This window comes from Bos indicus, chromosome 3 (assembly GCF_029378745.1).
Source record: "Bos indicus isolate NIAB-ARS_2022 breed Sahiwal x Tharparkar chromosome 3, NIAB-ARS_B.indTharparkar_mat_pri_1.0, whole genome shotgun sequence".
Lineage (NCBI taxonomy): Eukaryota > Metazoa > Chordata > Mammalia > Artiodactyla > Bovidae > Bos > Bos indicus.
The window spans coordinates 81,772,035-81,797,999 of record NC_091762.1 but is presented as its reverse complement, the minus strand read 5'-3'; the positions used below and the strand labels follow the sequence as shown (position 1 = coordinate 81,797,999).

The window sequence follows — 25,965 nt, the reverse complement described above, 5'->3', positions numbered from 1 at the left end:
CCAATCAGCAATTCAAATTCAGGCTAGAAAAACCAAATGACATATAGCTTACTTTCTATAAAATTAATACTGTAAAATGAAACCTATGTTTCTGGCAATTTAGCTGTGAGCAGCAGTAAGATGAAGCTATGAAAATATTGAATGTAAATGCTGTCAAGATCTGTCTTAATCCCACCACTTCCCCACCCTTTGCTTCTTTGCCTGAGTGGCCGCTGTGGCTGCCATGCTTCTATTCCCAAGCTCCCTGAAGTCTGGGTACTGGAGTGCTTGATGAGCCTTTTTATAAGAGGAACCACAATGGTCCAAAATACTGCAAACAAGGGGCCTTTATTCAAAGAGCCAAAGTGGGTGGCAGCAGCAGGGGGCTCAGAGTGGAGTTGTGGTTGGAGTCACACGTGGAGGCCTCTAGAATGTAGACAATTAGCACTTCCTGGTAAAATCACCTTCATGAAACACCCATTTCTAGGACAAGTGGTTGATAACAGGAGCACTGCCTTCTCCAGTGGTTTTCTATTAAGCAGTTTTCTTACTTGGGCAAATTTTCCTTTTTGGCTTCATATTTTGGAATTCTGTTTGCTGTAAGATCCCAGCCTTACTGCCCATCTGACTTCGGTTCCCCTGAAAAGAATGCATGCTGTTGTTGGCTCAGGATGTGGGAGGTGACCGGGGCCTTTTGGGGTGGGTAGGTTTTGTGTGGCTTGTCTACTTTCTTTCCCACCTGTTTTCTTTCCCACCTGGACAGGGGAAGAAGAAAGCCAAGAAGGTCTGCACAAACCAAACAACCCCTTTGTCTCTGCTGTGCATGGCAGGTTGATTAGAGACTCAGTAGACAAGCTAGAAGTGGCCTCTGCAAGGTCTCCGTGGGTAAACATCCTGTCCTTGGCAAAGCTCACTGATGACGGCATGCGGCTTCTATGGCCATGTGGCAGATGGCCTCCATCAGTAAATAAGGAAATGTAGAAGAGTGTGCTTATCTTGGTGAAAGGGTAAAGCCAGAGAGAAGTAAGGTGAAAAACAAGTCAGGTTTCAGGCTTAACAACTGGGCAGCATGGGCTGGCAGGAGGTGTGTGGGTGGTAGAGTCAGACAGACCTAGGTTTAAATACTAGTTCTTCCTCTGCCTTGCATTCTAACACAGATCCGTTTTCAGTGGCTACCTAAAAGAACCGTGTTGAAAGGCTGTAAGGCAGATCCCGGGTTTATAGGCAAAAGGATCCATAATTGATCAATGATATCTGAAGAAAGCGGATGTGATAGCATGGGTGCCATAGATCTAATGACCCAGTCTCTGGGCTCTCTGAGATCCTACTTAGCACAAAAGCTCTGTAATAGATGTGTGTGTGTGTGTGTGTGTACATGGCCTAAGGGGAGATTAATGCAATCCTATTAAAATGTGCTAGTAGGATGTGTCATGGGTTTTAATAAAAGCATTGTTTGTATACTACAGTATATCATAAAGAGTTTGAAAATTTTCATAGTGTATCATGTCCTTAGTATTTTGGATTTGCATGTTTGCTTTTATTTATGGTGGTTTTTAAAGTTATCTTTGAATTTTGGTTTCTACAAATTACTCTCCATATTAAAATCCTTAGCTTCCATTTGTCTTGACTGAAGGTTTCAATATAAAGAAACCAATTTGTCTATTAAGAGAAATGCTATGAATTCACAAACACAAATGAAACCAGCATCAGGAGCAATGTTGATCTCATGTTTCATGGAAAGACTATTGACTTTATTAACGTAAGACTGGTCTTTCAACAAGAAAAGGAAGAGTTTGTATTTGATCATGTTTGGTCATTTCTGCAGGTTTGGTTTTTTGTCAATGAAATATTTGTATTTAATTTTCAAGCCTGTGTTTTAAAGGAAAAAATCCTCAAATCTGGCCTCCAGTATGTTTGTCTGGATAGCCTCTATAATACAGGCGCCTCTGCCTGGCAGGCTGAGCAGACATTTAAGTTTAATAAGCTATGGGACTGCGTGGTCTCTCTCGGAAGGCAGGGCCTTTGGAAATCTCCTGTAATGCTTCTAACAGTCCATAAGTTACTATATTTAATATTGCCCTTGTCTTTCTCCCCTCCCTTCTCTTTATTTTCAGAAACAGAGTTGTCAGTCACTGCTGAGTTAGTGCCTACCTCATCATGGAACATTTCAAGTGAGCTCGACAAAGGTACACAGTGGGGACACGCAGGGCGGAAGTGGAGGAGGGGAGGCGTGAAACGCCAGGTTTACTCCTGGCATGGCTGTCCTTGAAATCAACTGCTTTTTAGATCACCAGAAGGAGGCAGGGGCCAAAATAAATCCCCTGTTAACTTTGTGATCAGTTAACATTTAATTACTTGGAATTCTATTATTTCTGGAGAGGGTTTTTTTTTTTTTTTTTTTGCCTCTCTCTTTCCTTTCCCTTCTTCTTCTAAAGAGTTCCACATGGTAAAAATGCTTCAAGATGTGAAAAAGGGTAGTTTCTGACCTTCCTGACACTGCATCCAGTGGATCTTATTTAGAGGATTTGATTCTGCCTGAGCCAGGATTGATCAGAGATGTTTGTTGGGTGACCTTTTATGGTGAGTATTTGATGTGCTTGCAGGGTTCAGGGCAGAGTATCTGGAAGGTTTGTAATTGCCTGCGTGTACAGATGGCCACTTCCTGTGTGCAGCTGGAGAACAGGCTCCTGCTATGCAGCTGTTGTAGCATTAATTAAGACCCACCATATGCTAAGCACTGGCTACTCTATAGAGATCCTATGTCCTGGAAGATAAATCAGGCCATGTTCAAACCCCCTGCAATTGGCTCATCCTACCTTTCCAGCTTATTTCTCTTTAGACTGCTCTTTTACGTGTCTCCAGCCAACTTTCTGTTTCATTGTCTATATCCTGTGCTTTTCTGCTTCTGCCTTTTGTCTAAGCTGTTCTTTCCATCTGAGTTGCCCTTCCTTCCTTGCCAGTCCCCACTCTCTCCCTCTACTGGGCTTAGTCGCTCATTCATGTCCAACTCTTTGTGATCCCATAGACTGTAGCCCACCAGGCTCCTCTGTCCTTAGGGATTCTCCAGGCAAGAATACTGGATAGGGTCACCATGCCCTCCTCCAGGGATCTTCCCAACCCGGGGATCGAACCCAGGTCTCCCACATTGCAGACAGATTCTTTACCGTCTGAGCCACCAGGTAACACATTACTTAAGTTTGAGCATATAGTCTATGTTAGCCACAGTCTTATCTAATCCCTCAGCAGGAAGTAGCCTTTCTGTATTTGGAACCCCATGCTGCTGCTGCTGCTGCTAAGTCATGTCAGTCGTGTCCAACTCTGTGCGATCCCATAGACAGCAGCCCACCAGGTTCGCCCGTCCCTGGGATTCTCCAGTCAAGAACACTGGAGTGGGTTGCCATTTCTTTCTCCAATGCGTGAAAGTGAAGTCACTTAGTCGTGTCCGACCCTCAGCAACCCCATGGACTGCAGCCTTCCAGGCTCCTCCATCCATGGGATTTTCCAGGGAAGAGTACTGGAACCCCACAGTCTTTTCTTATGTTCATCTCTTAGCATTTTCTGTGTTATATCATGGTGATTTACATAATTGTCTATCTTGCCCTTACACCTGGAAATTCCTTGTAGGTAGGATATCTATTTTGTTCTTTTTTTTCTTTCTCCTGTCTCTATCAAAAAATCTAGTACATACTCTCATTCATAAGAAATTCTCAATAAATATGTGTGGAATGATGAGTGAGTCTTACTGTATCTAGAGTCATATATATGGATGGGCTATATCCATATATATGTGTAAGAATACTCACATTCAACAGTCTTATCAAGTTTCTAATTTAATTCAGGTGTGATTCTAGGTTCTGGAATTATAGTGATGAAAGGAGCTCAAAAGTCACTGTCAAAAATTGCCTTGTATGATCAGTTCTCCTTTGTCTGCTCATGTATTCAATGGGAGTTGGATTTCCTCCCTAAGGAAAGAGACTGTTACTTTATAAAACAATAATAGGCAAATTTAGTTTGCTGGTTATACTTTTTAGGCATTTTAGAGTGGCAGGATGAGGTGAGATGTCTTTTCACCTTAGATCAGAGGACATTTGCAGTAATTTTTATTGTCAAATTTGATGTGGACATTCTTTTTCTTTTAAAAAAATATTTATTTATTTGGCTGTGTCAGGTCTTAGTTATGACACACTGGCTCCTTAGTTGTGATGAACAGGCTTAGTTGCTTCATGGCATGTGGGATTTTAGTTCCCTGACCAGGAATCAAACCTACATCCCCTGCATTGCAAGGCAGATTCTTAACCATAGGATCACCAAGGAAGTCCCTGGACATTCTTTTTCTAAGTAAGAATTAAAACAGAGACGTAAAATATGTTACGCCTCTCCATCTTCAGCACCAAGCATAGTGCTTAGGAGGCAATAGATTTTCAACAAATATTTGTGGATATTTTTAATGGAAAAGAAGAAATAAGTGCACTAAATGTGCCTACTCCGTGCTAAGCACTGTGCCAGGGGCTTTCGAGTATGTGAATTTACTTGGCAAGCTCTTTATGGAACCAACAGAAAGAAGTATATATCTTTACACATTACATGTTGCTGATCAAGTTCCAGTTATGGCTCTAGAAGGACATAATGTGTGTGTGCTCAGTCGTGTCTGACTCTTTGCAACCCCATGGACAGTAGCCTTCCAGGCTCCTTGTCCATGAAAATTTCCAGGCAAGAATATTGGAGTGGGTTGCCATTTCCTGCTCCGGAGGATCTTCCTGACCCAGGAATCGAACCCATGTCTCTTGCATCTTCTGCATTGGCAGGTGGATTCTTTACCACTGAGCCACCTGGGAAGCCCCGAAGGAAATCAGTATGTGCTAAAAAGGCAACAAAGCTACCAGTAAGAACCTAGCCTGCCAGACTATGAATTTCTAGCAGACTAGCACTATAATTCGGAGAAGGCAATGGCACCCCACTCCAGTACTCTGGCCTGGAAAATCCCATGGATGGAGGAGCCTGGTAGGCTGCAGTCCATGAGGACACTAAGAGTCAGACACGACTGAGCGACTTCACTTTCATTTTTCACTTTCATGCATTGGAGAAGAAATGGCAACCCACTCCAGTGTTCTTGCCTGGAGAATCCCAGGGATGGGGGAGCCTAGTGGGCTGCCGTCTATGGGGTCACACAGAGTCAGACATGACTGAAGCGACTTAGCAGCAGCAGCAGCAGCAGCAGCAGCAGCAGCCCTTCAAGAAAGAAGTACTATCAAGAGTAGAGAACCTACTGATCAAAGGGTGAAACTAAGGCAGTGGCCAAACTCCTTTGATCGGTTAGCATGGCCTCCCAGAGAGCATGAATGGCTTTCCAGGGCTTCTTGATGTCTTCTTTCTCTAGAAGATATTTAGTGTATGATCTCTACTTCCCATTGAGAGTGTAAGTGAAAGACGATTGATTCGTTTGTTCATTGAATGGTGAAATCTTTATTGCTTCCTACTCTGATCTGGGCATAGTCTGAAGAATCAGGATCAAAAGATGAATCAGACCAAGGTTTCTGTCCATCATGAACTCAGAGCTGAGAGAGAAAGACTAGTATCTAAAGGCATAATGAAATCTTTCTAGTCGGATAGAGTTGTCAAGGGACATTCCTTCCGATCACAGAGAGATGTTAGTGTAAATATACAAGGGGGAAAAAATCCATCACCAGGCTGGTGTGCAGAAAGGAGAAATCCCCAGGTGCCTGAAATGAAGAGCAAGCAGTGATCAGTGGGAAGGAATGAAACAAAAGGTCCTGTGAAAACATGGGAAATATGTATGATTCTTAGGGGGCTAGAGTTTCAGAATCCTATGGGGATGAGAGCTGAGGCAATAGGAAACAAACTCCTTACCAAGGCTGTCAATGAAGAATGAAGGGCCTTAGCATGAAATAAGGGAATTTCTGCCGAAGATTGAATAGGGAAGTCTGTCAACTATGCTGGGCCACTGGGATCACCCTCAAAAAAATTAAAACCCCAGCCTATGCTCTACATGGGTATGGGGTTGGGGTACTTCTCTTATAGTGCACAAGCCACAAACCAAGAAGATAATGTAAAAACTGTGTCTGGAATTGATTAAACTATGAGATCCTGAGAGGGGCAGCCTAAAGCCAAGTCATAAAAATGTCTCAACATTTTTATGTTGCATGGGTTTACCACAAAAAACAAAATTTAAAAACTCAAAACCACAAAACAACAAAACTCCTGATGTTAAGTGTACTTTTAAATATTTTAGTGTGTAGAAGAGAGGGAAAAAGCCACCATTAGTGAGAGTCAGACAAAAGACATGGAGAAGTTCCTATCTTAGAAACTACAAGCAATAGATCAATTTGAGAGAGTAAGTATGTTTAACATGTTTTCTGGTAAAAGAGGAAATAGAAACCATAGGGCAAGTACAGGATAAGATGACCGAAAAGTAGACATTTTACATGAACTAAATAGAAATTCTGTAATTTAAAAATAGAGTTATAGAAATTAAAAATTCATCAAATGCGTTAAACAGTAGATGTACTCAGCTGTAGAGAGAAGTGGTGAACTGAAAGATAGAGTCAAGATAATACGGTAGTTCAGAGATTAGAACATCACCTTAGCCATTCCCTCACCCGCTTTTCCCCACAGTGCTTAGACAGACACTAAGACAACATTCCAGCCTTGGTGGACTTTGCCTTCTAGAGGGAGAAATAGACAATTATGAGTCCTTTCATTGACCCCATTGACCATGCTATCAATAATACCTCAAAACATTTAATGTGGGTGTGCCATATCGCCCCATATATGTTTTGCTGCAAATCCTTACCAGGCTGTATTGACATCATCAATTCTGGGCCCATCTCTTTTAAAGTCAGGGCTCTCTTATCCTTTGGCAGCTCTTATTGCCCAACACAGTGCCTGGTGTGTAGTGGAAAACATGTGTTAAATTGTATGGGTTCCAACACCATCTGTGCCAACTTATAGTTATTATGTGTGAATTCCTACTAGGGGTGGGGCACTTGCCAAGCATGTGAAGGCATCATTTGAATTCACAGCATCCTGTGCAGTAGAACAGGCAGGCATCTGAGGCTCAGGGGGTTAAAGAACTTGGCTGAAGGGCAAAGCTGATGAGTGGTAGTGCCAGGATTCCCACCAAGGCCTCCAGGCTAAGTCCAGGGAGCCATGCCCAACATGGCAGCTGATTACGCTATCTCCCTTGCATTCATATTCCCTCCTCCAGTGGGACAATTGCCCTTACATGGAGAAGAAGTAAAATAAAAGTCTGTCACTTGGTATTCTCTAATGCCTTTCTGTTCATCGACCTGCTCTATTCCACTTGTAATCCCAGATTGGCTTCTCAGCTCTGTTTCACCCATCAGTCCCACTCTGGTTCCCCAGCTTCATGCTGATCCTGGTTTTCTGTTAAATGAGTCCAGTCAGTGGCATTAAACAGTTACCTGTTTATCCTTTCCAACAGGAAATGAAATTTAAAAGAGACAAGGCCACCCGGGAAGAGCCGTTGAAAGCTACTATTGATGGGGCACAGGGGTAATTTCTGAAACAAATGCTTCAGAACCAAGTGCCTCCTAAAATAAATCGATCTACAGGGGCCTAACCTCAGCTTCCCCATGGGGGTTTTGGGGTGGGGCGTGAGGAGGGCCTCTTTCCCCCTCTTCCATTTTCAGTCACATGAGGTCTCAGAGGTTCTCTATAGAAAGCCAAATGTTTCTTTTGGAGAAAGCACTGGAAATTGCACCCGTAGGTAGCAGAAAGGGAGGGAGCCTCAGCTTAAAAAAAAAATACTGAGGCCTGATTCCAACTGCGAATAGTTCTCTGTGTTGACAGACTAGATTTGGGGGTATTTTGTCCTGCTTTGCTTTTTTAAGAGCTGGCTTTCTCTACCAGCTCGGAGCTTTACACATAGCAGGGAGGCATACAGCAAAGTTCTTATGAGCATGAACTCTGGAGTTACTATGACTCTGAGCTTCCTTTTGCTCACCTGTGGAGCAGAGGCCTTGGTCTTTATCAGCTGAGATTGTTTTCCTGGCCAGCTAACACATCTGTGGGTCACTCTTGGGTTGTGCCCTAGGATACCTGCTTGCGTGGTTGCAGTAGACAGATACATGCTGGCCTCAGCCCCTTAGCTCACTGTCAAGGGCTGTGGCCTTGACTCAGGGAATGGTTGCTTCCTCTGGTCCCCGCTCTCTGTTACTAGATTTGTCCTTGGTACATAAAGAGTCTATTTAAATGACATTGGAGTTTGGTTCACAGCTAGACCTCCTGGGGCAATTGAGTCCTTTCTTTGTCTTCTAATTGTATGTTTCTGGAGCAGGGGCAGTGGGTGAAGGGGCCAGAGATGAATGAACTGGATCAGGAGTCTTGGTACTTGGCAAGCTAAAGTATAGTCTTCCTAGGACTAGTAGCTTGTCAAAGGAATTTCTGGGGATATCCGTGTGGTATTCTAAACCACCCAAGTTCAACAGGCTTTAATCTTATGCATTGTCTTCTAAATATTGATAGCACTGTTTGCTTTGAAAGACTGATATCATCCTGCCACTACAAAAGCACTTGGAGGCTATATAACCCTTATATAGAAAATGGGAGAAGTAGTCTCACTCCAAAGGGTTACATAGAGTCTAAAGCCCCACCCAGGTGGCTCAAATGGTAAAGAATCTGCTTGCAATGCAGGAGACTCGGGTTCAATCCCTGGAAAAGGGGATGGCAACCCACTCCAGTATTCTTGCCTGGAGAACTCCATGGACAGAGGAGCCTAGCAGGCTGTGGTCCATGGGGTCACACAGCGTCAGACATGACTGAAGTGACTGAGCATGCACGCATGCACCCACTCCAGTATTATTGCCTGGAGAATCCCATGGACAGGGGAGCCTGGCAGGCTACAGTCCATGGGATCACGAAGAGTTGGACAGGCCTGAGCAACTAAGCATGCACACACGCACAGTCCCACCGTAGTCTCTAGAACAAATAGCTACTCATTGCAGGTAATGCTATTGCCCCCACCCCTTCTTATTCCCAAGGGGAGGGTAGTATGATCCATTGAATGAACACTTGACAAAAAACTTAGAATCTACTCACAGCTCAAATCCACAACCAGTTCAGTGACTTGTAAATTAAGCTTTAGGCGTCAATGTTCACACCTATAAAAAGAGAGTTATCAATCCTTCTTCTCTAAGGCTTCAATGCTATAGGGTCCAGTATGATAGCCACTAGCCACCTGTAGCTGTTGAGTACTTAAAATATGGCCAGTCCAGAATGAGATCAGTGTGACTATAAAACCTAAACCAGATTTCAATGGCTTATCTCATTGGAAAAAGACTTAAAATACCTTATTAATAACTTTTTAATTGACTATATAAATCAATCACTTAAACAGTTATAGAAATCCAATCATTAAAACTATCATTTCCCATATATCAAATTTAGTGAAATACTCAGGGAAACTCAGCCTGGTGCTCTGTGATGACCTAGCGATGTGGGATAGTGGGGTGGAAGGGAGGTTCAAGAGGGAGGGGATATATGTATGCTTATGACTGATTCACATTGTTGTATGGCAGAAAACAGCACATTATAAAGCAATTATTCTCCAAATAAAAATAAATTTAAAAAAGAAGAAGCAGCAACTATATATGTATATATATATTATTAAAATTAATTTCACCTGATCTTTTTTAATGTGGCTACTAAACAATTAAAAATTACACATATCACTTGCATTATAATTCTGTTCAAAGCTGCTGTTCTAGTGAACCAACAGCTAGAACCTCAGATGAATCTCCTAACCTATGTTTTCTCCTTGCAACATGAGGAAATGTTTTTATATCTATACAAGATTTAATGTTCTAGGAACTGGTTTTTATTAAAAGAAATTTTTTGAAAACTGATTTTGTGTGTTTGTGTGTGTATGTGTGTGTGCTTCAGTTGCTTCAGTCATGTCTGACTCCTTGCGACCCCATGGACTGTAGCCTGCCAGGCTCCTCTGTCCATGGATTTCTCCAAGAATACTGGAATGGGTTGCCATTTCCTCTTCCAGACCTAGGGATTGAATCTGCATCTCCTACATCTCCTGTTTGGCAGATGTGTTCTTTACTATTAGTGCCACTTGCTGCTGCTGCTGCTAAGTCACTTCAGTCGTGTCCAACTCTGTTTGACCCCATAGACGGCAGCCCACCAGGCTCCCCCATCCCTGGGATTCTAGGCAAGAACACTGGAGTGGGTTGCCATTTCCTTCTCCAATGCATGAAAGTGAAAAGTGAAAGTGAAGTCGCTCAGTCGTGTCCGACTCTTCGCGACCCCATGGACTGCAGCCTACCAGGCTCCTCCGTCCAGGGACTTGCCAGGCAAGAGTACCGTAGTGGGGTGCCATTGCCTTCTCCAGTGCCACCTGGGAAGCCCCAATTTTGTGTGTGTATAATGCTTAAAAATATGTCAAGTACTTTATGTGTAATGGATAAGCATTATTGATTATAATCTCATCATTAACGCTCAAGAAAGGCTATATTTTAAATAATCTCCCTCCTGTGGAGAAAAACTTTATAGGTTAGAAGTCCAAAGTGTAATGGTTACATGAAGGATAGCAATGGGACCCCAGAACAAGTGAGGAAACCCCAGGTCAGGCAGATGTTGGGTATATTCGAACAGTGCTCTGATGATCCAGCATTGCCTCTGACTCTCAGACTTCACTCTGCTCTGTTCTGTCTTGCTGTCTCTGCTCCACTGGCTTCCTTTAGTTGCCTCTAACAAAGTGCTTTCCTCACCAACGGCACTGTCCAGAATCCCCTTTCTCTTGCTTTCTCCCTCCTTTGTGTCTTGAACTAATTGTCATCTCCTCAGATAAGCTTTTCCTGGTCATCCATAGTTTCCTTTTCCTTTATAATGATTTTAAAAAGTAGGGGAAAATCTGGTCTAGGTTTGGAAGCAGTGAGACGAACCCCTTCTTGATAAGGAAGCAAGGGAGCTTCTTGCTAACTCTACTGCGTCTGGTTTACCCCTCATTGACTCAATACAAGCTTTCAGTCCCTTTGCCTGGAACCCAGCATGGAAGCATGTGACATGGGAATCATTTCCTTTTCAACCAAGCTCCTCTCTCCAGGACTCTTGTTAATCCTCTTTACTTGACAGGTCCTTTCACTTTAGGGAAGGGAACCTCCAAGATGAGAACTGTGGGATTTTGTCATAAAATAGAATAGAAAGGACCCTTTATGGATAATCTTGATCCTTCAAAGCCTGCTCCAAGGAGAGAAGTTGGCCACTGAACACCACCCCTGGGGCAGAAGGAGTCAGCCTCCCATTCAGTACTCTGTCCAGCTGTCATTCCAGCTCTAGCACCAGCTCTCAGCACCACTCCTTCCATCAGACTTCTCTCCCTTCCCCGGTGTGCTGCTGTCAGTGGGGCTTTCAGCTGAGAGGCCTGGGGCCCTCGGGTGTTCTGCAAATGGCCAGCATGGCTGTGTGAGGGGCACAGAGCTCCCCCAGCAACTACAGCCCAGTTGAGACAGAGTGGCAATTGAACAAGCCTGGAGATGTTTATGCTCCTGTGCTTACCATTTAGAATCAGGATAGAGATTAATCTACCTCCTACCATGGGTCTCAGATTCCTTACTCACTTGGTACTATTTTCAGTGTGTACGTGTGTGTATGCTCAGTCGTTTCAGTCATGTCTGATTCTTGTGACCCTATGGACTGCAGCCCATGAGGCTCCTCTGTCTATGGGATTCTCCAGGCAAGAATACTGCAGTGGTTGCCATGCCCTCCTCCAGGGGATCTTCCCAACCCAGGGGTTGAACCTGCATCTCTTACATCTCCTGTATTGGCAGGCGGGTTCTTTACCACTAGTGCCATCTGGGAAGCCCATTCCTCACAAAGACAAATCACAGTCTTGCATTGATAAACAACCAGGAAGCAGCAGAGAGAACGTTTCTTGATACTTCCAGGCAAGCTTTGTCTTGCTGATGTCTTCGACTAGATTTAAACCTGCCTACGTAGAGACCTTCCTGAGCACCCACTTCAGAAATGGCTTTGGAATTTGGCCTCAAGCTGCTTCTAGAAACTTGTGGACTAGAGTCCTACTCACAGGGATTATAGGAGGCCTTTGTAGTGGCACCCCACTCCAGTACTCTTGCCTGGAAAATCCCATGGATGGAGGAGCTTGGTAGGCTGAAGTCCATGGGGTTGCGAAGAGTCAGACACAACTGAGCGACTTTACTTTCACTTTTCACTTTCATGCATTGGAGAGGGAAATGGCAACCCACTCCAGTGTTCTTGCCTGGAGAATCCCAGGGACAGGGGAGCCTGGTGGGCTGCCGTCTATGGGGTCGCACAGAGTCGGACACGACTGAAGTGACTTAGTAGCAGTAGCAGTTGTAGTCCTGGGCCTACAGGACTGGTCAACCTTTGTTTGAGGACTCGAAAGGACATTTGGACTTAGAGGCCTCTTGCTTGACAAGGGAGGGAGAAGAGACTCTACAAAATGCCATGAGGCTCCTGCCCCAACATCCATCTCTCCACCCCCTCCACTCCTTCTTGCTGTGTTCTGGAACCAGTCACTCATGGTTCCCCATCCTATTTAAAGCCACTGTGAAAATTCTGCTATTCGCTATGGTAAGAGTACCCTCCCACCCACTTGCCACCCTTAAATACCCTGTACAAATCCATCACTTGGAATAAATCTTTCCTGACCCCACCATCCCCCACAGAAAATCACGTCTTACTCTGTAGGGGAAGTGGTCATGCCCCATTGCACTGCTGGGGAATGCTGATTCCACGTATATATTTTCATTTTCTTTCTCCTTCCTCTCTCGTGCAAGGAATATGCATTAAGCATCTTTTCCATGTCAAAGAAAGCCCTCATGGCCCAGCCATTCTAATAGGAGGGTCAGTCAGGAAGGGCACTATGGAAAGTGCTTTCAGAGCCACAAGAGTAGCTTGCCAGGCTGTGAACCCCTTGACATCAGAAGTTAGGTGTTATTTCTGCGTCCCTGTAGCTCTAACTCTACTCAGTTCAGTTCAGGCGCTCAGTCGTGTCCAACTCTGCGACCCCGTGGACTGCAGCACACCAGGCTTCTGTGTTCATCACCAACTCCCGGAGCTTGCCGAAACTCATCCATCGAATTGGTACAGATATTTGAATAGATAAATAAATGAGTGGTGAAAATCAGAACATCAGAATTGAAAGGTACTTTAGACTCATTGTCCTCTAACACTGCTAGTCTCAGAATCACCTGGAGAGACCCAGGCTCACTGAAGCAGACTAGACCCTAAGTCTCTATAATTAAATCAGCTTCCCAGGTGATTCTGATTCTCTTCAAAGTTTGAGGTCCACTGATAGAGCTGTAGGTCTTAACCCCTGCTGTGACTGGGATGATTTAAAAAGTTGTTAATACCTAGGTCTGGGCTTCCATGGTGGCTTAGATGGTAAAGAATCTGCCTGTAATGCAGGAGACCCATGTTCGATTCCTGGGTCAGGAAGGTCTCCTGGAGAGGGAATGGCTACCCATTCCAGTATCCTTGTCTGGAGAATTCCATGAACAGAGGAGCCTGGTGGGCTACAGTCCATGGGGTCTCAAAGACCGAGTGACTAACATTCAATGCCTAGGTCTGTTCCCCACCCTCATTCTCATTTCACTTTTCTCATACACAGTCTGACTTGAGGGGTTTAAAAGCTCTCTGGGTGATTCTAATGTGCAGCGAAGCTGGAGAACCACTGGTATAGAGTTCTAGGCTAACCTACAGATCTTACCATAGTGTTCTAACAAGTGATTTAGTCAGGTACAGATGCTTGGAACTTTCTCCATTTCTGTGCTTAATTTTCTGAGGTAATACAGAGAAGAACTGGGCTTGGAGTGAGAAGTCCTTGGTTTATATTTGAGCTCTGTGGCTAACTCAATTTCTTGAAAATTGTGCTTTACTTTTGAGGGGTTTTTTTTTGTTTGTTTGGTTTTTTTGCCCTTTTTATCTGTAAAATGGGAGAGAACACCAGACTGCCAGGGTTGTCTTGAGCACAAATGTGATGACAGAGGTAAGAGGGCTGAGCTAGGTCCCAGACCTGACTATTAATAAATAAATATAGAGATAGATTGACACTGATATTGACTTAACATACTTTTGAAGATGTCTGAATAAGTTGGCATAACTCCATCACTTATTTAATATGGCCATAGGGAATAATATTTTCCTGCCTTATAAAGTAACACCACAGTTACCATATACTGAGAGTTTTTTATGTACTGTAAACACATAAAGTGATTTACATGTATTATTGCATCTAATCCTCATGATAATTCTAAGAGATATTATGTCCATTTTATGGATAAACAAACTGAGCCATGGACAAATGTAATTCACTGAATGCTGCTGCTGCTGCTGCTAAGTCGCTTCAGTCATATCCGACTCTGTGCGACCCCATAGACGGTAGCCCACCAGGCTCCCCGTCCCTGGGATTCTCCAGGCAAGAAGACTGGAGTGGGTTGCCATTTCCTTCTCCAGTGCATGAAAGTCAAAAGTGAAAGTGAAGTCGTTCAGTCGTATCCGACTCCTAGCGACCCCATGGACTGCAGCCTACCAGGTCCCTCCATCCATGGGATTTTCCAGGCAAGAGTACTGGAGTGGGGTGCCACTGCCTTCTCCAAATTCACTGAATAGTGCCCCCCCCCAAAACATATGTCCACATCCTAATCCCCAGATCCTATTAAATTTTTATTATTTATAAAAACAGTGTTGGTAATGTAATTAAATTAAGGAAAGGACCTTGAGAGGAGATCATCCTGCATGTCAAGATGGGCCCTAACTGTCTACTGGTGTCATTATATAAGCTAGTGGCAGAGGGAGATTTCCTACAGACCCACAGGGGAGGCTGCAGAGATTGGAGTGGTAGAGCCACAACCCAGCAATGCCCCAGAAAATGAAAAGAGGCAAGAATGAATATGGTCCCCAAAGGGAGCAGGGTTCTGCCTGATTTTGGACTTGCAGCCTCCAGAATTGTGACAGAATAAATTTCTGCTGTTTTAAGCCACCAAGTTTGTAGTAATTTGTTACAGCAAAATCAGGAAACTAATAAAAGCAATTTCAACAATTTGCCTAATATCACAAGCTGTGAAACTAGAATTCAAACCCGTGTCCTTACCCCAATATAGTCTAATGCCTCCAAACTGAATTGGAATTTGTACTAGAATATCTTAGATTCATTTGCTCGACAAATGTATATTGCATGCCTACCATGGACAAAGCCTTTTCTAGGGTCTAAAGATGCAATAATGAACAAAACAGAAATGGTCTTGCCTTCAGAAACTCTTAAAGGGCTTCCCAGGTGGCTCAATGGTAAAGAATCCGCCTGCATTCAGGAGATGCAGGAGACGTGGTTCGATCCCTGGGTCAGGAAGATCCCCTGGAGAAGGAAATGTCAACCCACTCCAGTATTCTTGCCTAGAGAATTCCATGATCAGAGGAGCCTGGCGAGCTACAGTCCATGGGGTTGCAAAGAGTTGGACAGGACTGAGGGACTAAGCACACATACACTAAATTCAAGAGACATTTTAATAATTAATTTACACATGTGCTATACTAAAAATAATTTAATTGAAGCCATGATAGATGATTTAAAGGAGAATTATGAAAGCATAGTTGTATAAAAACAGACTGTAACCCTGGAACAAAGGGTACATCCTCCTTGGCTAGGCCCAGCTAATAGCCACCTGAGGTCAGGGTTGCTCTGCAGCTCTTCTGGCCTGTTTCCTGAGAGGTAACACGTCTACAACTTCATTTTAGTCCTCCTGCACTTCAGGAGAAGCCAGTCCAGATACAAGGCAAGTCTTTTGCTTGGGATAAGGCACACAATAGGAGGAAGGCAGTAAGGCCTTCAGCAGGCAGTGAGCTCTGCAACCCATTACAGACATCATTCTGAGGCAGTGGAGTGTGGGGAACTGTTTTTAGACAAGGTTGGAAATTTTTGCATTCCTGTGCCAGGCAAGATTTCCTGTAGAGCCCTGAGAAGCTCACTAATCATCTCTTTAGTTCCAAGTGATATTACTTCAGGGCAGTTCCTGTCAAGGCCCCATGCTTTAATATCTCTTTGCTTGGGTTTATTCCATCAAATGCTTCATTTGCTTTGAAAAAATGCCCCGAGCCTCAGCTGGCCCAGCAGCTTAGGAAGTTCAACTCGCCGCGTGCCTCAGAGGGCTCCTAGCTCTGACCCTGATTGCTGCAACTAAGACTAACTTATTTTCTGACCATTTTCTGCAAATGATTTCATTTTGGGGGCCCTACATCAACCCTGATCCACTCCAGGCTTTGCAGTACAGTTGTGTAGAATACCAGTTGATTTGCGAGAATTCTGTATCCATGGCCTTTACTTATCCTCTGAAATCAGAAAGCTGTGTTTTCCTGGAGATCCTTCGCAGGTCTCTCATTTCAGTCCTTTCCCCCAACTCTTATATTCCCTTATTCCTTCAGCAGGTTTTTATAAAGTGCTAGCTGTGTGCCAGGCATTGTAGTAAAACAGAGTAGTGAAAACACAAAATTTCTCACATGAGCTTCACTTCCTGGTGGTATCAGCAAACTCCTGTGTGGAAAGTTCTGTTCCAGCTAATCCTTCTTGAGTTCCCTCTCTGTCCCCGGCACTGTATTAGACATTTTACTCACAATACCATCCCATTTAATGTGCTATCAAAACCCTGTGAGGTAGGTAGTATTATGTCCACTTTTCTAGGCAGGAAAATAAGCTTAGAGAAGTAGAGTGACTCAGCTCATAAATGGCAGAGCCAAGAGTCAAATCCAGATTTTTCTGACCTCAAAGTCCATACTCTCCATGACTACCTAGTTCTAAAGTAATAATCCATGTTCATTGGAAGGTAAAAAATAATGGCATTATAAGCTTATGAAAATCCTTTCTGGAAGAGGGTATTCTTAATTACCCTTAGGTGATTTTTCTAATATGTGTTTTTGCTCTAATTTCCGCATTTTCTTCAATAAATATCCTGTACTCTTGTAGTCAGATAAAATATAAGTACAATACATAAGAAAATAAAAAACAAGTACTCAAATACATGGACTTGCACGTTCATAGTAACACTGTTAATGATAGCCAGAAGATAGAAACAGTCTCGATGTCCATTCAGTTCAGTTCAGTCGCTCAGTTGATGTCTATTAGTGGGTGACTACACTGACAAGTTGTGGTATGCACACAACAGAATATTATTCAGCCATAAAAATGAGTGGAATACTGATACAGATTCAGAGTGGATGGACCTCAAAAATGTTACACTAAGTGAAAGAAGTCAGATGCAAAAAGTTCCATGTTCCATTCATGTAAAAAAAATATCCAGAATACTGCAATGCCTAGAGATTGAAAACGATTAGGTTGTTGCCAGGGGCTGGGATGAGGGAGAATAAGAACTGCTTAACAAGTCTGGGGTTTCTTTTTCAGATGAGGGGCATATTTTGGAAGTAGATAGAAGTGGTGGTAGTGTAACACTACATATATACTAAATGACACTGAATTTTGTAATTCACTTTAAAATGGTTCCTTTCACATTATTTGAATTTTGCCTAAATAAAAATAAGAAAATTCAAAATAAGTAAAAGAGACATTGATACGCTTTTATCCTACTATTCTTTACTGCTGGTACTGTGTGCTATAAAAATGAATTTGAAATCTCCATGCCAGGGCTGTTTTTATTTAGAGTTGCAGCCCCTAATCCAAGTAAGAGTCTTGGCCTGCCCACTAACTAAAGTAACTTGGGCCAGTCACTTAACCTCTTGGAACTTTAGTGCTCTCAGCGGTCACACAGAATAATGTCCACTGGGATCATTATCAGATCCTAATAAGATAATGTTGTGCTCTGCAAACTGTAAAGTGACTTACATTAATTCCCCCAGGCTTTGTTTTTACATCAAGAACCACTAAGTAGGGACTTCCCTGGCAGTCCTGTGGTTAAGATTCCATATTTTCATTGTAGGGGCATGGGTTTGATCCCTGTTTAGGGGATTAAGATCCCACATGCCATGTGGTGTGGCCAAAAAAAAAAAAAAAAAGAATGACTAAGTTATTAGAAATCATCTCCAACTGCTTATCAAGTATGTGTGTTAAAAGAATCATGAAAACAAAAGTAAGTGGTGAAATCTTGGTAACGTGTATATATTGAAGTGTGTGTGTTAGTCACTTCAGTTACATCTGACTCTTTGTGACCCCATGGACTGTAGTGCACCAGGCTCCTCTGTCCATGGAATTTCCCAGGCAAGAATACTAGAGTGGGTTTCCATCTCCTTTTCCAGGGGATCTTCCCAACCCAGGGATTGAACTTGGGTCTCCTGCATCACAGGCAGATTCTAATGCTTTTTGTTGTTATTGACAATGTTGTTTTTTATTTGTGGGTGTTTTGTTCTTGCCTTTGTGATAAAGTCTATTCAGGTAAAGACAAATATTTTGGCTGGGGATGGGGAGAAGGCGAGGTTTAGAGAACAGGATACATGTACCCCAATGTTCATTGCAACATTATTTGCAATAGCCAAGACATGAAAGCAATCTAAATGTCCATTACAGATGAATGAATAAAGATATGCTGTGTGTGTGTGTATATATACACACACATACATATGGATATATGTGCATATATGTATGTATATCCAGTATATATGTGTGTGTGTGTGTATACATAACAAACTGTAATGTTACTCAGCTATAAAAAAGGATGAAATAATGCCATTTGTAGCAACATAGATGAACCTAGAAATTATCATACTAAGTGAAGTAAGTCAAAGACAAATATCATATGATATTGCTTATATGTGGAATCTAAAAAAAAGAAAAAACAATGATACAGATGAAATTATATACAAAATAGAAACAAAGTCACAAACATTAAAAAAAAAAAAATTATGGTTACCAAAGAAGAAAGGGGAAGGAGAGAGATAAATTAGGAATTTGGGATTAACATATGCAAACTACTATATATAAAATAACCAATGACCTACTGTATAGCATAGGAAACTATTCTCAGTATTTTGTATGTGTCCCAGGTGGCTCAGTGGTAAAGAATCTGCCTGCCAATGCAGGAGACACAGGAGACGTGAGTTTGATCACTGGGTTAGGAAATTCCCCTAGAGGAAATGGCAACCCACTCCAGTGTTCTTGCCTGGAAAAATCCCATGGACAGGCTGCAGAATCGGACAGGACTGAGCAACTGAGCAGCAGACACACATAAGGAAAAAGAATCTGAAAAAGAATTTATATATAGATGTGTGTATATTTGTGTGTGTGTGTAGCTGAATCACTTTGCTATATACCTGAAACTAACACAACATTGTAAATCAACTATATTTTAACTTTTTTAAATCTATCTGCATATTTACAGTCCCTAGCAACAGTGTTGGAGAAGGCAATGGCACCCCACTCCAGTACTCTTGCCTGGAAAATCCCATGGACGGAGGAGCCTGGTGGGCTGCAGTCCATGGGGTCGTTAAGAGTCAGACAAGACTCACGACTTCACTTTCACTTTTCACTTTCATGCATTGGAGAAGGAAATGGCAACCCACTCCAGTGTTCTTGCCTGGAGAATCCCAGGGACAGGGGAGCCTGGTGGGCTTCTGTCTATGAGGTCGCACAAAGTCGGACACGACTGAAGCAACTTAGCAGCAGCAACAGTGTAGGAGAATGCACCATTCTACTTATTTTCACTTGAGCTAAGTATTGTCATTTTTTTAGTCACTATCAATTTTAAAAGCAAAAATGGAATGTCATTGTTATTTTAACTTTCATTTCTTTGATAACTAAGGTTGAATTTTTTTCTCCATTCAGTGGCATTTTTTCCTCAATGAATATCCATTCCTTTTTCTCACTTTATTAATGTATTTATCTTTTTTACTGCTTTGAAATCTGCATCTTTAAAACTAGCTTTTAATTTTGCTATGTTATGTGTTCCTTTTTCATACAGATAACTTTTAACTTTACAAAAGCAAATCTAGCAATCCTTTCCTTCATGATTTTTTACTTTGATGTCATGGTTAGGAAGGCCTTTCCTTCCCCAGGGTTATAGAAGGATTTATATTTTCTTGAAGATATAAGTAAACACTTCCTTTTCAAAATCTGGATCAAGTTGAATAATATTCCCAGCCCTAGAAAGAGCAACAAATTAATCTAGTGCCAGAGTCAACTGTATCTCCACAGCTTGGTCACACAGTATCTCCCAGATAAACTGCCCCATAGATGCACAACAAGCTGTGGGAAATTCTTAAAAAGATGGGAGTATCAGACCAGCTTACCTGTCTCCTGAGAAACCTGAATATGGGTCAAGAAGCAACAGTTAGAACCGGACATGGGAGGAGGAGCTAAGATGGCGGAGGAGTAGGATGGGGAGAACACTTTCTCCCCCACAAATTCATCAAAAGAACATTTAAACGCCGAGTAAATTCCATAAAACAACTTCTGAATGCCGGCAGAGGACATCAGGCACCCAGAAAAGCAACCCAAGTCTTTGAAAGGAGGTAGGAAAAAATATAAAAGACAAAAAAAAGAGACAAAAGAGGGAGGGACGGAGTTCCTTCCCTGGAAGGGAGTCTTAAAAAGAGAGGTGTTTCCAAACACCAGGAAACCTTCTCACTGCCGAATCTGTGCGGAGCCTTGGAAGCACAGAGGGCAACATAACAGGGAGGAAAAATAAATAAACAGTTAAAACCCGCACACTGTGAGCCCTACAGTAACTCCCCCAGCGGAGAAGCAGCACAGATGCCTGCACACGCCACTAGCAAGCCGGGGCTGGGCAGGGAGGCGCGGTGCGGGCTGCAACACTTAGAGTAAAGATCTGGCCTGAATACCCTGAGCGCTATCTGAGCGAAATAATTTGGGCTAGCAAACCAGACTGTGGGATATCTACCACGCAAAAAGCCAGCCCTAACCTAAGACACCGCCAGGCCCGCGCACTGAACAAAGGACTGAACAGAGATAGCGGGCGGCAGACCATCCCCCTCCAGTGACAGGCAGCCAGAGACGGAAGGGGACAATCGCAGCCCCAGAGAGACATTATCTATAAAACTGTAAGCAGGCTTCTTTGCTAACTAAAACTTCTTGGGGGTCTGGACGGTCAACATCTGCCTGAGAAGGTGTGCCGGTTGGACACCTAGATAACCGAGCGGCAGAGAGGCGATAAGTCACAGCAATCGCGGCGCCAAACACCTCATCACCTGAGCTGCTCGGATCTGGGAAGGGCATGAAACGCAGGCCCAACCGAGTCTGCACCTCTGAGGACTACCCGAGTGCCTGAACCTGAGCGGCTTGGACCTGGGAGGTGCAGGCAGCCCAGGGCCAGCCACGGATGGTTCCTGGCGGAGCAATCTAGAGCCTGAGCAGTGTAGGCAGGGAGGCTACACGTGCCGTGAGCGGGGGCAGACCCAGTGTGGCTGAGGCACTGAGAGCACACGCCAGTGTTATTTGTTTGCAGCATCCCTCCCTACCTCCCCACAGCGTGACTGAACAAGTGAGCCTAAAAAAAAAAAAAGTGTCCTCCACCGTCCCCTTTGTGTCAGGGCAGAAACCAGACACTGAAGAGACCAGCAAACAGAAGAAGCTATAACAGAGGGAACCGCCTTGGAAGCTACAGGCAATAGATTAAAACCCTGAGGTTAGTACCAACTACATAGGAAGGGGCCTATAGATCTTGAGAAATATAAGTCAGACCAAGGAACTAGCCAAAAATGAACTGAACCCACAATACTTACAACAAAACCAGAGAAAGTCCTAGATATATTTTTACTATTTTTACGATCATTCTTTCTTTCTTTCTTTCTTTTTTTTAATTTAAAAAAAAAATTTAAGTCCTCTATTATTCCTTTAATTTTCACTTTTATAACTGATTACTTTCCAAAAAAAAAATACCCTATTTTTTTTAAAGCAAACTTCATATATATATATATTTTTATAATTTTTTTTTACCTTTTTTTTCCCTTCTTTTCTTTAACATTGTATTTTTGAAATTCCAAACTCTACTATAGATTTTTAATTTTAGCTTTTTGGTATTTGTTATCAATTTTGTACCTATAGTTTTTTTTTTATAATTTCTGTGACCCTATTTTTTTTTCTTTTTCTCTGTTTCTTTCTCTTCTTCTTTTAAATAACATTACATATCTGAAATTTCAAACTCTAGATTTTTAATTTATGCTTTTTGGTATTTGTAATCAATTTTGTACCTGTAGTTTCTTTATAATTCATGCAACTTTGTTTTTGTTCGTTTGTTTTTTCTCTCTCGTTCTTTTTCTTCTTCTTTTTTTAACATTGTATTTTTGAAATTCCAAACTCTACTCTAGACTTTTACCTTTTGCTTTTTGGTATTAGTTATCAATTTTGTACCTATGTTTTCTTTATAATTTTCGTGACCTTGTTTGTTTTTGTTTGTTCGTTTTTTCTCTCTTTCTTTTCCTTCTTCTTTTCTTTAACATCGTATTTAAGAAATTCCAAACTCTACTCTAGATTTTTAATTTTTGCTTTTATGTATTTGTTACCAATTTTGTACCTTAAGAACCCAATCTTCAGTACCCATTTTTCACTAGGGAGCGAGATTACTGGCTTGACTGCTTTCTCTCCCTTTGGACTCTCCCCTTTCTCCACCAGGTCGCCTGTGTCTCCTCCCTAACCCCTCTCTACTCTACCCAACCCTGTGAATTTCTGTGTGTTCCAGACAGTGGAGAACACTTAGGGAACTGATTACTGGCTGGATCTGTCTCCCTCTTTTTCATTCCCCACTTTTATCCTCCTGGCCACCTCTGTCACCTTCCTCCTTCTTCTCTTCTCTGTATAACTCTGTGAACAACTCTGAGCGGTCCAGTTGTGGAGTGCACATAAGGAAGAGATTACTGGCTAGCCCACTTTCTCCTCTATTGATTCCACCTCATCTCATTCGGGTCACCTCTAACTCCCTCCTCCCTCTTCTCTTCTCCATGTAACGCTGTGAAACTCTCTGGGTGACCCTCATGGTAGAGAAACTTTTCATCTTTAATGTAGATGTTTTATTAATGGTGCTGTATGGAAGGAGAAGCTTTGAAACTACTGTAAAAGTAAGACCAATAACTGGAAGCAGGAGGCTTAAGTCCAAACTCCTGACTCCAAGGAACATTAATTGACAGGAGCTCATCAAATGCCTCCATACCTACACTGAAACCAAGCACCACACAAGGGCCAACAAGTTCCAGGGCAAGACATACCAAGCAAATTCTCCAGCAACAAAGGAACACAGCCCTGAGCTCCAAGATACAGGCAGCCCAAAGTCACCCCAAAACCACAGACATCTCATAACTCATTACTGGACACTTCATTGCACTCCAGAGAGAAGAAATACAGCTCCACCCACCAGAACACCGACACAAGCTTCCCTAACCAAGAAACCTTGACAAGCCACCTGTACAAACCCACACAGAGTGAGGAAATGCCACAATAAAGAGAACTCTACAAACTGCCAGAATACAGAAAGGACACCCCAAACTCAGCAATTTAAACAAGATGAAGAGACAGAGGAATACCCAGCAGATAAAGGAACAGGATAAATGCCCACCAAACCAAACAAAAGAGGAAAAGATAGGGAATCTACCTGATAAAGAATTCCGAATAATGATAGTGAAATTGATCCAAAATCTTGAAATCAAAATGGAATCACAGATAAATAGCCTGGAGACAAGGATTGAGAAGATGCAAGAAAGGTTTAACAAGGACCTAGAAGAAATAAAAGAGAGTCAATATATAATAAAAAATGCAATAAATGAAATTAAAAACACTCTGGAGGCAACAAATAGTAGAATAACAGAGGCAGAAGATAGGATTAGTGAATTAGAAGATAGAATGGTAGAAATAAATGAATCAGAGAGGATAAAAGAAAAACGAATTAAAAGAAATGAGGACAATCTCAGAGACCTCCAGGACAATATTAAATGCTGCAACATTCGAATCATAGGGGTCTCAGAAGAAGAAGACAAAAAGAAAGACCATGAGAAAATACTTGAAGAGATAATAGTTGAAAACTTCCCTAAAATGGGGAAGGAAATAATCACCCAAGTCCAAGAAACCCAGAGAGTCCCAAACAGGATAAACCCAAGGCGAAACACCCCAAGACACATATTAATCAAATTAACAAAGATCAAACACAAAGAACAAATATTAAAAGCAGCAAGGGAAAAACAACAAATAACACACAAGGGAATTCCCATAAGGATAACAGCTGATCTTTCAATAGAAACACTTCAAGCCAGGAGGGAATGGCAAGACATACTTAAAATGATGAAAGAAAATAACCTACAGCCCAGATTATTGTACCCAGCAAGGATCTCATTCAAATATGAAGGAGAAATCAAAAGCTTTTCAGACAAGCAAAAGCTGAGAGAATTCAGCACCACCAAACCAGCTCTCCAACAAATACTAAAGGATATTCTCTAGACAGGAAACACAAAAAGGGTGTATAAATTCGAACCCAAAACAATAAAGTAAATGGCAACGGGATCATACTTATCAGTAATTACCTTAAACGTAAATAGGTTGAATGCCCCAACCAAAAGACAAAGACTGGCTAAATGGATACAAAAACAAGACCCCTACATATGTTGTCTACAGGAGTCCCACCTCAAGACAGGGGACACATACAGACTGAAAGTGAAGGGCTGGAAAAAGATTTTCCATGCATACAGGGACCAAAAGAAAGCAGGAGTAGCAATACTTATATCAGATAAAATAGACTTTAAAACAAAGGCTGTGAAAAGAGACAAAGATGGTCACTACATAATGATCAAAGGATCAATCCAAGAAGAAGATATATCAATTATAAATATATATGCACCCAACATGGGAGCGCCGCAATATGTAAGACAAATGCTAACAAGTATGAAAGGAGAAATTAACAATAACACAATAATAGTGGGAGACTTTAATACCCCACTCACACCTATGGATAGATCAACTAAACAGAAAATTAACAAGGAAACACAAACTTTAAATGATACAATAGACCAGTTAGACCTAATTGATATCTATAGGACATTTCATCCCAAAACAATGAATTTCACCTTTTTCTCAAGCACACATGGAACCTTCTCCATGACAGATCACATTCTGGGCCATAAATCTAGCCTTGGTAAATTCAAAAAAATAGAAATCATTCCAAGCATCTTTTCTGACCACAATGCAGTAAGATTAGATCTCAATTACAGGAGAAAAACTATTAAAAATTCCAACATATGGAGGCTGAACAACACGCTGCTGAATAACCAACAAATCACAGAAGAAATCAAAAAAGAAATCAAAATTTGCATAGAAACTAATGAAAATGAAAACACAACAACCCAAAACCTATGGGACACTGTAAAAGCAGTCCTAAGGGGAAAGTTCATAGCAATACAGGCATACCTCAAGAAACAAGAAAAACGACAAATAAATAACCTAACCCTACACCTAAAGCAACTAGAAAAGGAAGAAATGAAGAACCCCAGGGTTAGTAGAAGGAAAGAAATCTTAAAAATTAGGGCAGAAATAAATGCAAAAGAAACAAAAGAGACCATAGCAAAAATCAACAAAGCCAAAAGCTGGTTCTTTGAAAGGATAAATAAAATTGACAAACCACTAGCCAGACTCATCAAGAAACAAAGGGAGAAAAATCAAATCAATAAAATTAGAAATGAAAATGGAGAGATCACAACAGACAACACAGAAATACAAAGGATCATAAGAGACTACTATCAACAATTATATGCCAATAAAATGGACAACGTGGAAGAAATGGACAAATTCTTAGAAAAGTACAACTTTCCAAAACTGGACCAGGAAGAAATAGAAAATCTTAACAGACCCATCACAAGCACAGAAATGGAAACTGTAATCAAAAATCTTCCAGCAAACAAAAGCCCAGGTCCAGACGGCTTCACAGCTGAATTCTACCAAAAACTTAGAGAAGAGCTAACACCTATCCTGCTCAAACTCTTCCAGAAAATTGCAGAGGAAGGTAAACTTCCAAACTCATTCTATGA

The 25,965-nt window shown here is 42.0% G+C and overlaps 1 protein-coding gene across 1 annotated transcript in view; it reads left to right on the top strand.

The window, feature by feature from the left end:
- ROR1 (receptor tyrosine kinase like orphan receptor 1) overlaps positions 1-25,965 on the top strand; it is a 469,844-nt gene that overhangs the window by 261,466 nt on the left and 182,413 nt on the right. Inside the window, exon 2 of the mRNA XM_019957322.2 lies at positions 2,094-2,165. Within this exon, the coding sequence (XP_019812881.2) occupies positions 2,094-2,165 (72 nt within the window). The remainder of the gene's footprint in view (positions 1-2,093; positions 2,166-25,965) is intronic.